Genomic DNA, 15,988 nt, shown 5'->3' on the forward strand with positions numbered 1-15,988 from the left:
TTCTGCAGTCCCTCAGTGATCCAGCCTTGGTTACCCCCTCTTCCTTGTCATAAACTTATCTTTATGACGCCATCATTAGCCATGGTGTCAAGCATTCCATTGGCACCCAACCCTACCTTGCCACCTAGTTTCTTAAGCTCTCCACTACTTTTATACTGTTACCTTTGGCCCTCAGCTTTGGCCCATCCCACATACTGTGCTCCCTTGCAGTGGATTCCAATTCCTTTTCCAGCTATACTGCCAGGATACACAGTTGTGGTCTCCCAGTTGATCCCATTGTTTTGTAAGGTAATTATTCTGAAAGAGTTAACTTTGAAGTTTCATATAGCTCCACCCATGGATGGTGAAAGTTTGTAGGTGGAGAAGAAACGAGGTTTCTGTGGAGATAGACTTGTCAGCTCCGGATTCTGATAGAAATTATAATTATACCTAACTAGCTAATGTAGCTTACACCCATTGCTTTAATGCAGCAAACAGTATCTTGCTGTGTAAGGCAAATGCCTATTCTTGTTAAGGCCTGATAATTTACATGTTCTGCCACTGCTAATTTGAAAGACCATTATACTTATCACTGAAAGCAGGAGTTAGAGAGGCCATGGACAGCTTCAAAGGCTTCCTTATGGGTCTGCTCCTGCCCTGGCCAAAGTGATCATCAACAGGTTCAGGCTGTAGATCGTGAAGGAGGTCATCGTATGAACTATCTAACCCCCTTCCATAGTTATGTTGCATTCAGGTAGCCATTGAGATGGAGCATGCAGTACACCAGCACAACAGGGACCTTTAGAGGCGAGTGGGCACCACATGGGCTGAAGTTCATTATCACCCCAGATAATAATATTTTGATTTGATTTTGAAAAGTTTCATTTGGAGTTCTGTGAGTTTCCATTAGTTGTTTGATTTTATTTCTATTATAGTAGGGCCTATTTAACCTGGTAATATTTTGTTTTAAGAGAACAGAAAGGAGATTGCTGTCACCACAAGCCACCTATAAATGATACTGCAGCATATGACACCCATGTCCTCGCACCATCCCTCATATCCTTATTATTACTGCACCTGCTGGGAAAAACCCACTCCTATTGACTAATGAGCCTGTATATCTGATTTTTACTATGTTTTCCCAGAATGCAGTAGCAGTAGGTTGGTTGGAAATCTTGTTCCCATCATTTAGAATGGTGCAATTCTAGGTCACTCAATGATCTGACCCAATGACTGAAGTAGATTAGATTAGATTCCCTACAGTATGGAAACAGGCCACGTGACCCACACCGACCCTCCAAAAAGTAACCCACCCAAACTCATTCCCCTACCCTATATTTACCCCTGACTAATGCACCTAACACTATGGGTAATTTAGCATGGTCAGTTCACCTGACCTGCACATCTTTGGACCATGGGAGGAAATCCACGTAGACACTGGGAGATTGTGCAAGCTCCACACAGACAGTCGCCCGAAGCAGGAATCGAACCTGGTTTCCCAGCGCTATGAGGCAGCAGTGCTAACCACCTAGTCACCTACAAAGGTGTGCAAGGACAAATGCATACCCTGCAAGTGTGGAAGGCATGACTTGCAAATTTCAACAACGCACTTGGTCAGTGTGGGGATTGAACTTATACCTTGACGTTATTAGCGCCATGCTCTAACCATCTGAGCTAACTGACCTATGAATTAAAGTTAGTGTTTAAAGTCAGTTGTAAATGAGTCTTGTAAAGAGTCTTTCAGGCATCACTGGACTGTCCTTGAATTAGGGGAGGGTGAGATGATTGGCATTCATGGACCAAATTCTTCTGTTGCTACTCCCATTTTTTCGTGTCCTTGACGTTTCCCCCTGTTTCTCTCTGACAGGATCTCTCAGTGGTTGTCTGCTCCCATCAAAGGCACTCATGGAGGAGGTGTTCATTAAGAGATCACAGCAGAAGAAAAAGACATCACCTCTCAACTACAAGGAGAGATTATTCATCCTGACTGACACCAAAATCTCCTATTATGAATATGACAGTGAACGAATGGTAAGTGTCTATTTTTAGAGGTTTCTGATACACCTGAAGCCTAGATATTAACTGGAGCAATACTGTTCAGCAGGTAGTTTGTGAGTAGCAAGAGTGTTTTTTATTCTGTCGTGAAACATGGGTATCACTATCATTTATTGCCCATCTCTAGTTGCCCTTGAGAAGGTAATAGTGATCTGCCTTTTTGAACTGCTGCAGTCCACATGCTGTAGATTGACCCACAATTCCAGGATTTTGATTTAGCGACAGTGAGTGAACGGTAATATATTTCTAAATCAGGATGGTCTGTGGCTTGGAGGGGAACCTGAAAGCAGTGGTATTCCCATGTATCTGCTGCCCTTCTCCTTCTGGTTGGAAGTGGTTGTTGTTTTGGAAGATGCTGTCTAAGGAGCATTGGTGATGGTTTTGAGAATGGATGTTTAAGATGGTGAACGTGGTGCCAATCAGGAGGGCTGCTTTGTCCTGGTAAAACAGAAACTACTCGAAGTGAGGGCTAGATGTTTTGCATTTTCAATCCGCTGCCATTCTTAGGCGCATCTGAGGTTGATGCAATTCTGTAAAAATGCAGCTTTCACGTCCAATTGGGGGATCAGTTCTATGCAATCACTTTCTGCCCTCTGCATCACTGTGGTTTGTTAGGTGATCTTGAACAATTATTCATTGTGGGGTCACAGTCTTGATGGAAACCTCAGCCAATCCACACAATCATCAGCGATGTGCCCTGAATAATAACTGGCTGAAGTTTTACCCTTTCGTTTCTCCTCAGTTTGTGGTGATTCAGCTGCTCACGACAGAGCAGGAATTGATGCTGAAGGCACAGCATTTGGGCAGTGCTCCTGCTATGGGAGCAGTACAGCATCTCAATATCCAGGGGTCCAAAACACTATACACAACTTTTCTGTGGCTGAGGGAAAGGAACAAAGGCAACAAAATTGGACACCATTGAATGTTGGTGCCTGTTCCTCAATTGTGCACTACTTTTGGAGCATCTAATGGGGTTAAGAATCCATTTGGGGCAGCACGGTGGCACAGTGGTTAGCACTGCTGCCTCACAGCGCCAGAGACCTGGGTTCAAATCCCGCCTCAGGTGACTGACTGTGTGGAGTTTGCACATTCTCCCTGTGTCTGCGTGGGTTTCCTCCGGGTGCTCTGGTTTCCTCCCACAGTCCAAAGATGTGCAGGTCAGGTGAATTGGCCATGCTAAATTGCCCGTAGTGTTAGGTAAGGGGTAGATGTAGGGGTATGGGTGGGTTGCGCTTCAGCGGGGCGGTGTGGACTTGTTGGGCCGAAGGGCCTGTTTCCACACTGTAAGTAATCTAATCTAATCTAATCTAGTCACCCAAGAGATCTTGATTAATTCTGACTGCTGAGGACTTGAGATAAACATCTAAGCCCGATGTGGTGTACTGCATTTGTGATGTGCTGAGTCAGAGATTGCTGGCCCTGATTTGTCAGGTCAGCACATTCAAATAGTGCCAGGTGTCCCACTTCCTACCCTCTGTAAGCTTAAGGTAAGCAAAATTAACTGACACCAGATCCCACCCTCCGATCACCCTCTGTGTTCTCTGAACTGCAATGCTCTGATGCTAAACTTCTCCTCATCCTCGTTTACAAATCCCTCCATAGACTCCCTCCCCAACTCCGAGATGCTTTCAGCCCAACAAGCCTCTCAGCAGTTATCCAATCCGAGTCTCTCTAGCTTCTCTGAAGTTAATACTTTTACCATTTAGGACAAAGATGAAAAGGCATTCCTTCTCTCAGAGGGATGTTGTGTTTGGAATTCCTTTCTCTGGAAGACATTGGGCTTTGAGTCACTGAATATCATCAAGGCCGAGTTAGAGAGATTTTTGATTGAGAAGGGCTTAGGCAGGTACGTGGAGTTAAGATCACAATCAGATCGAACATGATTGTAATATTTAAAAGTTAATTTGTTCATGGGATGTGGATGCCCAGAGAACAATTGAGAGTTAACTACATTGCTGTGGATCTGCACTCACATGTAATCAAGCCCAGGTAAAGATAGCAGTTTCTTTCCCTAAAGGGAAACAGTTGGGTTTTTCCCTCGACAATCGGCATTGATGGTCATCATCAAACTGTTAATTCCAAATTTTTGTTGAACCCAAATTCTATCATCTGGCGTGGCAGGATTTAAACCTGGAATATTATCTGTGTTTGTGGATTGTCAGTCCAGCGACAGTACCACTTAGACCATCACCTCCCCTGTATGATGGATCTGGCTTGATGGGCTGAATAGGCTATTCCTGCTCCAATTATTTAGTCTTTGATGGGAGAAACCATGTCAGTGTTTCGAGCTTGAAATATTAACTCTATTTCTGTCCCCACAGATTCTCTCGGCCTGTTAATGTTTCCAGCAGGTTCTGTTATCATTTCTAACATCTCTGTCATATTTTATTTCATAATGGGAATCTTAGTGGCCCACAAATCAGTAAACACCTTCCACCAGCTCCTCACAAAGGTTAAAGACCCGACACCCACTTCCAACAGGACCAACGTTGTCGTCAAGACACCCTGCAAAGACTGAGAAAAACACTGCAAAAGACAAACAGGAAGAAAACCGACCATACAAGTGCACAAAGATCAGGTTACCACTGCCAGACATGACCTGCACTCTCTCATTTCCAACCACACTGACAATGAAGGACACAAATCCAACTGAGACAATGTAACCATCCAAATATAGGCAAAACAGAGACATGCCAGAGAAATCCTTGAAACTTGGCTCTCCAACCGGAACTTTGGGGGTGGCACAGTGGCTCAGTGTTAGCACTGCTGCCTCAAAGCGCCAGGGACCTGGGTTTGATCCCAGCCTCAGTTTGCAGATTCTCCCCGTATCTGCATGGGTTTCCTCCGGGTGCTCCGGTTTCCTCCCACAATCCAAAGATGTTCAGGTCAGATGAATTGGCCATGCTAAATTGCCCACAGTGACAGTTGCATTATTAGGGGAATGGGTCTGGGTGGGTTACTCTTCGGAGGGTTGGTGTGGACCAAAGGGCCTGTTTCCGCACTGTAGGGAATCTAATCTAATCTAATCAATCAATAGACTGGACCCCATATACAAACTACACAGATACAGAACTGGAAGTACCAACAAACAGCGACATATAAATACCAGACAGGACAGACTACCAACACCTTAACAAAGACACACTGATGATGTCATTTAGTGAGGTGATGGAACGTTTGCAGAAAACAGCAGCTCAACAAACAAATCCATGACTTCATTGTATCAATACATAATATATATTGGAAACCCAGTACGAAATAGAAGTGTTAGGCTGGGCAAGGCCAGGATAGGAATGTAGCCATTGTAAAGCTAGGCCTGGTGATAGATTGTCACAATAGATGGTAAGGGGAGTGATTGGTAAGTGCGGACATCACTGAGTTGGCTGTCATATCTCAGAACAAGGCTGTGGCACTTTATAAGAATATTTTCCATTGGGTGAATATAGCAGAGGCAGCTAAAAAGTGGAGAATGCTGTGGCGAGATTATGAACATGGTGCCCTGTGGGAAGAAACAGTACCACACACAGAAAATACAGGAGAAACTCAGCAGGTCTGTCAGCAGGCATGGAGAGAGAAAAACAATGAATGTTTTGGGTTCAGTATGATTCGTCTTCAGAACTGTCGATGGACCAGCAAATCTCGTGAATGAGACAGGTCTTATGCCCTTCATTTCCAAATGTTTCTCTTTTTTTTCCTGTTTCTTCTTCTTGGCACGTACCTTCCAGCCAGATTTGAAGGGCTCGCGGATCCTCACAGATCAAAGGAAAAGGCAATTGCTGAAGTCTGGTCATAGCTCCTCGAAATTCAGGCAAAAAGTCCAGACACTCTTCAAGTTGAAGGAGGCTGAAGGGCTTTTCTGTGTGAGCTGAGCAAGCAAGCTTTGGGGAAGACCACAGGCCTGTGAGACTGGGGACTGTAGCACAAGGAGGACTAGGAGTGGGGATGGTGAAATAAGATATGTTATATATGCATGTATACTCGTATATATATATGTATGTATATAGATCTTCACCTTCAGGAGTGGCTCTGGCCTGATACCTACTTTGGTTATCAGGAGCCAATTTCCCAAAAGAGTGTTCAGTTCCTCAATGGCATGAGCAAGGGTCAAGTACTCATCTGAAGCAGTTGCCTACCCAAGTAAATGAATCAGAGATCTACGATATCTAGCATACTGATAAGGTTTGAGGAATGCCACTTTAATAATATCATACTAAAGCAAACAGGTTAGGATTTCAAATGACCCAGCATCTGGTCCTCTGGATTAAAGTCTATCATCTCAATGTAACTTGCAACTAGTTGCGAACATACAACAAAATAAAGCTTGTTCAATACAAGAGATTCTTACAGTTCACCAGGAAGTGATTTTCCTCTCCCACATTAGACAAAGCAATGTATTACGAAGGGGTGCAGCATAGAATGATTTGGATCTTGGTTATTTGCATGTGTTGGGTGGATATACTGATTAAGAGAGAATGTATCCATGATATTACTCCTAATTCAACAGATTCCTGCTCGGTTCACTGCAGGAGAATGTCACGGATCTGAGGTAACATCAATTCTCCAAGCTGAGGGAAAAACTGAAGCAATCTGAAGTTTCAGGGAAGGGGAGAGAGTCATCACATTCAGGTTAAAGAGAGAGAGAGTGACACAGCATCTTCAGGGGAGAGGGAGTGAGCGAATCAGCTCCTTCGGCAGAGTGAGAGAGAGAGAGAGAGAGTCAGCAACTTCAGGAGAGAGAGAGAGAGTCAGCACCGTTGAGGGAAGCAGGTTAAGGGCTCATATGGTTAAGAATATATTTGAATTTAATTGAATCTATTTTCTCTCCAGAAACAAGGGAACAAGAAAGGGTCAATCGAGATGGAAAAAGTCAAGTGTGTGGAAAGAGTAACTGCTGAGGAAAATTGTCCCCTGGACAGGCAGTATCCATTCCAGGTGAGTGCTAGACTGGTCACACTCTGGCTGGGGAGAAATAGAGCAGAGGAACTCTGGGACATGAAAATACCATTTCAATCCTCAAACCAGCAGGAAGATCAGGGTCAGAGGGCAGACTGTCAGTATTGTACAGGACATTACACAAAGGAAAAGAGGGAATGTCCAAAATGGGGCAAATAGTGCATTAACTACAAGTAGCTGCATCTCTTAACACACGAATACTTAGCAGGAAAGAAGCAAAGCCTGGCTTTAAAGATGGTGCTGAGGGATGCAAGAGGATGATTCTGATTAATTAGAGTCATAGAGTCATAGAAATGTACAGCGTGGAAACAGACCCTTCGGTCCAACATGTCCATGCCGACCAGATATCCCAACCCAATCCAGTCCCATCTGCCAGCACCCGGCCCATATCCCTCCAAACCTCCCTATTCATATACCCATCCAATTGCCTCTTAAATGCTGCAATTGTACCAGACTCCACCATATCCTCTGGTAGCTCATTCCATACACGTACCACCCTCTGCATGAAAAGGTTGCCCCTTAGGTCTCTTTTATATCTTTCCCCTCTCACCCTAAACCCTAAAAGTTCTGGACTCCCCGACCCCAGGGAAAAGACTTTACCTATTTATCCTATCTATGCCCCTCATAATTTTGTAAACCTCTATAAGGTCACCCCTCAGCCTCTGACGCTCCAGGGAAAACAGCCCCAGCCTGTTCAGCCTCTCCCTGATAGCTCAGATGTTCCAACCTTGGCAACATCCTTGTAAATCTTTTCTGAACCCTTTCTAGTTTCGTAAGAGGAGATTTGAAGGGTGATATTTGCACGTTGGCACAAAGGTTTTCTTTATGCTGAGTGGTTGATGCCAGTGATGGGGACCTATAGTTATGGAGACATGCTGGAGCAAAAGAGATTTTTAAAAAAACTTTCATTTAAATTGCGCAAAGATTTAATTGAATGATTTCCTGGGATTGGAATTCAGTGATGCGGTGCCTGACAAATAAAACATGGGAGAAAGTTTGTGCTCTATGGGACGTTGGGGCATATAATACTTTCCCACTGAGTAACTTGAGGCAGAGATCGTTGCATCTTCATAATGGAAGAGCAGATAAACAATAAAATGGAATGATCAAATGCAGAGAATGAGGACGGAAATGAGATTAGTTATCGATTGCTGTAACAAACTGGTGGTCATTGACTTTCTGAACTGTAACCATCCCACAGTAGTTACTGCTATCATAGCTAATGATTAGTGTCATAAAATAGTTTTCTGAAGTTATTAATTCTATGCTTTTCAGAAAGCAGTTGTGCATTTTTGTAACACATTTCCCTAACTGTATGACATTTTAAAAAGTTTTCAGCTAATGAAGCACTTTGAAGCTGTGGTAAAAATCGCAGCCTTCAAATTGTGCACAGCAAACTCTCAGTTAAACAGGCTATAAGATAATCTATTGTGTTGGTGTTGATTGAGGGGATTTACTGAAAGCCTTTGATAAGGTGTCGCACAGGAGGCTGCTAAATAAGACCAGTACCCCTGGTGTTAGAGGCAAGGTACTTGCATAGATAGAGGTTTGACTGCCTGACAGAAAGCAGACAGTCTTTTTCAGAATGACAGCCAGTGACTATAGCAGAGTTCAGCAGGGGTCTGTATTGGAATCACAATGAATCACATTATCCATTAATAATCTTGGCGAAAGAACTGAGAGTATTGTTGCTAAGTTTTCAGATGATGCAAATGGTAGCATTGAGGAGGCTGGGATACTGCAGAAGGACTTGGACAGACTAAGAGAGTGGGCAAAGGAGTGGCAGATGTAAAATAATGTGGGCAAGTGTGATGTTATGCACTTTGATAGGAAGATTAGAGGCATTTCTAAATGGACATGATTTGGAGATGCTGGTGTTGGACTGGGGTATACAAAGCTAGGAATCACACAGCGCCAGGTTGTGATCCGGCAGGTTTGGTTGGAAGCACACTGGCTTTCGGAGCGACGCTCCTTCATCAGGTGATAGGAGCGACGTTCCGAGGGCTGGTGTGCTTCCAATTAAACCTGTTGGACTATGACCTGGTGTTGTGTGATTTTTAACTTTCTAAATGGGGAAAGGCTTCAGAAATCTGAAACACAAAGGGACTTGGGTGTTGTGGTTCAGGATTCTCTAACGGTTAAAATGCAGGCTCAGTTGGTCGTTAGAAAGGCAAATGCATTGTTAGCATTTATTTCAAGAGGGCGAGGATACATGAGCAGAGATGTACTGTATGAGGTCTGGACAGATCTTATTTGGAATATTGTAATCAGTTTTGTGCCCTGTATCTAGGGAAGGATGTGGTAACGTTGGAGGGGTTCCAGAGGAGGTTTACAAGAATGATTCTGGGCATGAAAGGATTGTCAAATGAGGACTTTGCGACTGTATTCAATGTCATTTAGAAGGATGAGTGGGGATCTGATTGAAACTTACAGAATAGTGAGAGGCCTGAATAGAGTGGACATGGAGATATCTCCACTATTCGGAGAGGCTAGGACCGTAGGGCACCGCCTCAGAGTGAAGGGACGATCTTTTAGAACTGAGGGGAGGAGAAATTTCTTTAGCCAGAGGGTAATGTCTCTGTGGTATTCATTGCTGCAGAAGACTGGAGGCCAAGTTATTGAGTGGATTTAAGACAGATTAGGGGTTTAGATAGGGTTGACAGTGAGAACCTTTTTCCATGTATGGAGTCAGCTGTTACTAGGGGACACAGCTTTAAATTAAGGGGTGGTAGGTATAGGACAGATGCTAGGGGTAGATTTTTTACTCAGCGGGTTGTGAGTTCATGGAATGCCCTGCCAGTAGCAGTGATGGACTCTCCCTCTTTATGGTCATTTAAGCAGGCATTGGACAAGCATATGGAGGTTATTGGGCTAGTGTAGGTTAGGTAGGCTTCGGTCGGCGCAACATCGAGGGCCGAAGGGCCTGTACTGCGCTGTATTTTTCTATGTTCTATGTTCTATGTTCTAACATCTTTCCAATAGGAAGGAGACCAGAATTGCACGCAATATTCCAACAGTGGCCTAACCAATGTCCTGTACAGCCGAAACATGACCTCCCAACTCCTGTACTCAATACTCTGACCAATAAAGGAAAGCATACCAAACGCCTTCTTCACTATCCTATCTACCTGCGACTCCACTTTCAAGGAGCTATGAACCTGCACTCCAAGGTCTCTTTGTTCAGCAACACTCCCTAGGACCTTACCATTAAGTGTATAAGTCCTGCTAAGATTTGCTTTCCAAAATGCAGCACCAAACATTTATCTGAATTAAACTCCATCTGCCACTTCTCAGCCCATTGGCCCATCTGGCCAAGATCCTGTTGTAATCTGTGGTAACCCTCTTCGCTATCCACTACACCTCAAATTTTGGTGTCATCTGCAAACTTACTAACTATACCTCTTATGCTCACATCCAAATCATTTATGTAAATGACAAAAAGTAGAGGACCCAGCACCGATCCTTATGGCACTCCACTAGTCACAGATCTCCAGTCTGAAAACCAACCCTCCACCACCACCTTCTGTCTTCTACCTTTGAGCCAGTTCTGTATCCAAATGGCTAGTTCTCCCTCTATTCCATGAGATCTAACCTTGCTAACCAGTCTCCCATGGGGAACCTTGTTGAACGCCTTACGGAAATCCATATAGACTCACATCTACTGCTCTGCCCTCATCAATCTTCTTCCACATCGTTCAATAATTAGGTCTCAAGGTGATCAATGGAATGTAACTGTCCAAGTGATAACTGCAGAAGGAGAACACCAAGTGAGTGTAAAGTGTCAGATAGACATTGGTGCTTTGTGGAACACCCTGAGCTTCGGCAACTTGTGCAGTGGCTCAGGAGGGAGATCTGAAGATGAAGCCCCCTTTGTGAGATTGATTGATTGATTTGATTTATTGTCATGCGTACCTTAGCACAGTGAAAAGCTTTGTTTGCAAGATCATAAAAAGTAAGGATGTACAGATCATAGGGTGCTTGGACAGATTGAGGCCTACAGGGTTACACTACACAGGAGGTGGACAAAGCGAGATCAACATTAACAAGATTGAAGATATGCTGGAGCAATTCTCATTCACAGAGTGGAAATGAAACTGACAGCTCCAGATATTAAGCAAAATCCACTCACCCCAGTTGAAGCAAGTCTAAAGCTTGCATTAATAAGCCGGCATGGCTTTTGTGGTGCTGTGGTAGTGTCACTATCTTAGAGTCTGGAGGCTTGGATATAAGTCCCACCTGCTCCAGGTGTGAGCAATAACATCGCTAAACAAATTGGTTTTTTTGAAAATAAGACACTATTTGTGTCAGAAGCGACAGCATTTCACAGATCACTAAGCCATTGGTTGCTGAACAGATCCTTGAAGATTACCAAAATGTTTTTACAGATTTTGATTATCTTCCTGGCGAATATCATCTGAAAGGAAATGAACATGTGAAACCAATTCAGAATCTGTCAAAGAGATCCAGCTACCCTGATGTCCAACCTGAAAGACATGACAGAGTAAATGGTAGCTCCAGTGACCGAGGAGGTACTAAAAAATGGGAAGAAAGGAAAGAAGACCAAGAAATTATTTCTTAAAGAGCCAGCAGCTGATGATAAGCAACTGAAAGCAGAAGAAGTAGTCAGTACAGAACTGCAGAGAATAAACTGAGATCAGAAAAAGAATGAAACAAGAAGAAAAAAGTATAGTTGAAGATGCCTCAAGTTAAGTACATAGTTTCAGCATTGATTCCTATTTGCCTTCGAGAAGGTTCTAGGAAACTGCCTCCTTGAACTGCCGCAGTCCACCTTCTGTTAGGGAAGGAGTTTCAGGATTTTGTCCCAGAGATAGTAGAGGAACAGTAATATGTTTCCAAGTCAAGATGGTGAATGGCTTGGTAGGGAACTTGCAGGTTGTGGTGTTCCCATATATCTGCTGCCCTTATCTTTCTGGATGGTAGAGGTGTTGGTTTATGGTATTGTCTAAGGACTCTTGGTAAATTTCAGCACCGCATCTTATAGCTAGTACAAGTGTTGGTGTTGGAGGGAGTCGATGTTTGTGGATGCGGTGCCAATCAAGTGGGCTACTTTGTCCTGGACAGTGTCAAGCTTCTTGAATATTGTTGGAGCCACACTTATCTACTTAAATGGAGAGTATTCCATCACACTCCCGACTTGTGCCCTGTAGATGGTCGTCATATTATGGGGAGTCAGGAATTGAGTTCTAGCATAGTCTCTGACCTTGTTTTGTAGCCACTGCATTTGTATAACAGTCCAGGTTAGTTTATGGTCAATGGTAACTTCAGCACTGTCAATACTGGGGAATTCTGTGGTGGAAATGCCCCTGAATGTTCAGCATTGTTGGTTCGATTATTCCTGATTAGAGATGCTCATTGTCTGGCTATTTTGTGGTATGAATGTTACTTGCCACTGGTCACCATAAGCTTGAATCCTGTCCAGGTTGTATTGCATTTAAACATGGACTGCTTCAGTATCTGAGGAGTTGCGAATGGTGCTGAACACTGTGCAACCATCGGCCAATATTCCTACTTCTGACCTTATGATGGAGGGAAGGTCATTGATGAAACAGCTGAAGATGTTTGGGCCTAGGACTCTCCCCTGAGGATCTCTTGTAGAGATATCCTGGAGCTGAGATGATTGACCTCCAACAACCACAACCAACTCCTTATGAACCAGCTATAACTAATTAGTGGAGAGATTTTCTGCTGAATTCCATTGACTTTTGCCTAGAGTGGCTTGATGCCACGCTCAGTTGAATTTGGTCATGAGGTTAATGACTGCCTCTCTGACCTCACCTCTGGAAATTAGCTCTTTTGTCCATGTCTTAACCAAGACTGTAATGAGGTCAGGAACTGAGTGGCACTGGCAGAACCCAAATTGAACATCACTGAAAAGATTATTGCTGAGCAGGTGCTGCTTAATAGCACTGTTATGACCCCTTCCATCACTTTATTAATGATCAAGAATTGACTGATGCGGTGTTAATTGGCTATGCTTGATTTGTCCTGCTCTTGTGTACAAGACATACCTGGACAATTTTTCACATTGTCCGTGGATGTCATTGGTGTCACTGTACTGGAAGAGCTTGGTTAGTGTGTAGTAATTTGTGTCTTCAGCCATTTCCTGGTATAGCATTGAGCAAATTCAATTCCACTGAAAGCAAAAATGTTTTGCCTGGATTGTGGTAAGGTGAGAGTTGGAGTAAAGATGTAGTGACCAGCATGTGTAAAGACTGCGCAACCATTTGTTGGATTCGTCAATGATTTAGGAACGTTATTTTCTATTTTTTTTTCTCCGAATGTGATCTTCTGTGAATAAAAATGGTAGCAACAATGAAGTGCTACAAAGTCATTGGTGAAATTACCTTGCAGTGTGATGCCAGCAAAACAGGACTTGAAGCAATCTGTATGCAGCAAGGACAACCATTTGCATTTCCATTCATGGCAATCAATGCAAACTGAACAGAACAATGCTCAGATCGAGAAAGAGCACTTGGCTATTCTCTCACTTGTCAGCATTTTAAATGATACCTGTTTGGGAGAGACAAAGTGACAGTGGAGTCTGACCACAAGCCACTTCAAAGCATATGCCACAAACCATTTTAACTGCATGAAAGAGTCTTCAAAGGAAGTTACTTTACTATGAGCTATCATATAGACGTGATACACAAGAAAGAGAAAGAGGTGTACATTGTGAACCCACTGTCAAAATCAACACTGCATATGAAGAAAGTTGAGGTTGCTCTGACAGAATGTAAAATCATTTGAGTGAACAGGAAGTACCAGTTTGCCATGCTCAGTTAACGACATTGAAAGGCAACATCTTGATCAAATAAAATGACTTATACACCTCTCCAAGTGCTGCAGAAAGTTATGACAAAAGGATAGGGTACACATGTTGTTACAAGAGAATGTTGGACATACAGCAGAAAAGAGGTTGCTCAAGATGGAATCTTATACAAATAAACTAGATCATTACCACTAAAGACTTGATAAAGAGATGCTGAAGTGTATCTGTGCAAAATGATCAATGCATGGAGTATAGGAGTTGGAAGGTTATGTTGCAACTGTACAGGACATTGGTCAAGCCACTTTTGGAATACTGCGTTCAGTTCTGGTTGCCCTGTTTTATAAAAGATGCTGTTAATCTTTAAAGAGTTCAGAAAAGATTTACAAGGATGTTGCCAAGGTTGGAGGGTTTGAGTTATAGGGGGAGGCTGAATAGGCTGGGGCTGATTTCCCTGGAGCATCGGAGGCTGAGGGGTGATCTTATAAGACTATGTAAAATCATGAGGGGCATGGATAGGGTGAATAGTTGAGGTCTTTTTCCAGGGTAGGGGAATCTAGAACTAGAGGGCGTAGATTTAAGGTGAGAGGGGAAAGATTTAAAGACCTAAGGAGCAATTGTTTCACACAGAGGGTGGTGTTGTATGGAATGAACTGCCAAAGGAAGTGGTGGGAGCTGGTACAATTCCAACATTTAAAAGGCATCTGGGTGGGAATATGAATATGAAGGGTTTAGAAGGATATGGGCCAAATGCAGACAAATGGGACTGGATTAATTTAGGATATCTGGTCATCATGGACAAATTGGATCAAAGTGTCTGTTTTCGTGCTGTACATCTCTATGACTCTGACTCTAAGTGATCAAGGAACTGGATCAAGCTGAGGAAGAGAAGAGACTTGCTCTACTGGTGAAACATGGCAATAAAATTTCCACCATTGCTACACTAGTGATGCATTCTAAGTTCAGCAAGATCAAGAGCCACAGAAAACACATGACAACATGGCAGATCATTCATGAAGCTGACAGTCTACTGCTTCATTCTCACAGGAACTGATTATCGTGTCACAGTAGCTTTCGCCTTTGATTAATCGGAGCTGGACGGTAATAATTATCACTTCAGTTGTCACAAAAAATACACTTCAGCCATTTCAGAATTCCCCACATTATGCTGAGTGACAGTGGTGCTCAGTTCATGAGTGAAGAATTCAGATGCTTCATGTAAGATGGAGAAATTCAGCATTATACATCATCCCCACACAACCCCCAGTCAAATGGAGAGGCTGTGAGGGCAGTGAAAATCGCTGTAGAAACCATGAAGAAATGACACAAATCCTGTAAAGAGTTGGACAAGACATTGTTCTGTGAAAAACCACATCTTACCAAGACATGCCCAGTCCAAAGACTAATGTCACACTGCATCCAAGCTATTCTTGCAAAGGTGAAATACTAGAGGAGCTGGAAGCAGTAGTAGGTGTGTTTGATGACTTAAAGTGAAATGACAGCAAGCTAAATTTCACTGACAGAACTGTTTAGTCATTGCCAGAGCTGAGCATTAGTGAGCCTGTCACACTGTAAACTCTCAATGAGAGTCAGGCCAAGTGATAACTTGGGACCTATACGCAGCAGTTATTATCTTGATCGTACATAGTGAACGTGAACAACCACATGTATTTGTTGGGGTCATATACAATGAGAGAAGCTTTTCTTACACAGCTTCCTTGTAATTTTGACTTGAGAACTGTCTGCACTTTTGTGGAAAAACTAAAGGAAAGGTTGTCAGCATGGATAACGACAGGTTCAAAGGTGAAGTAAATTGGAAAACATTTCTTGGGTGGAACCAAGCCTGGCTAAGTCCATGCTTAGTTTGAACACTTCAAGTGTGGCAGGAAAAGGAAACTGAGAGAGCTGGAGGTCCACAACAAGCAGACTCTGGAACAGAGGGAGTTCGGGAGTCGGAGAAGCTGCGATGAGTTTGAAATTCAACTTAATGAACAGGTGAAGAGTAGGAAGATTGAGTAGGAGAGGAGAAATTGAAGGAAGACAAAAGAGGGAGGTTGAGAGGAGCAATAAGTAAAACAGAGAAGAAAGTAAACAGACAGAGACTGGAGGTGACAAGTGATGGAAGGATTGTCAATGCTATGTGTAAAATCAATCATATTGACCAAACATGGCTTAATTATTTAGATAATCAAGCTAGAGTCTGCTCTCTGTTTG

At 43.2% G+C, this 15,988-nt stretch overlaps 1 protein-coding gene across 4 annotated transcripts in view; it reads left to right on the forward strand.

Moving 5' to 3' along the window:
* The window catches only part of btk (Bruton agammaglobulinemia tyrosine kinase), a 123,122-nt gene that overhangs the window by 36,991 nt on the left and 70,143 nt on the right, over nucleotides 1–15,988 (forward strand). For all 4 annotated transcript variants that reach the window (XM_072594873.1, XM_072594876.1, XM_072594875.1 and 1 more), the window contains exons 2-3: nucleotides 1,847–2,010; nucleotides 6,862–6,966. In XM_072594873.1, coding sequence (XP_072450974.1) covers nucleotides 1,885–2,010; nucleotides 6,862–6,966 — 231 coding nt within the window. In that variant the 5' untranslated portion in view covers nucleotides 1,847–1,884. The remainder of the gene's footprint in view (nucleotides 1–1,846; nucleotides 2,011–6,861; nucleotides 6,967–15,988) is intronic.

This window comes from Chiloscyllium punctatum, chromosome 25 (genome assembly GCF_047496795.1).
Source record: "Chiloscyllium punctatum isolate Juve2018m chromosome 25, sChiPun1.3, whole genome shotgun sequence".
Lineage (NCBI taxonomy): Eukaryota > Metazoa > Chordata > Chondrichthyes > Orectolobiformes > Hemiscylliidae > Chiloscyllium > Chiloscyllium punctatum.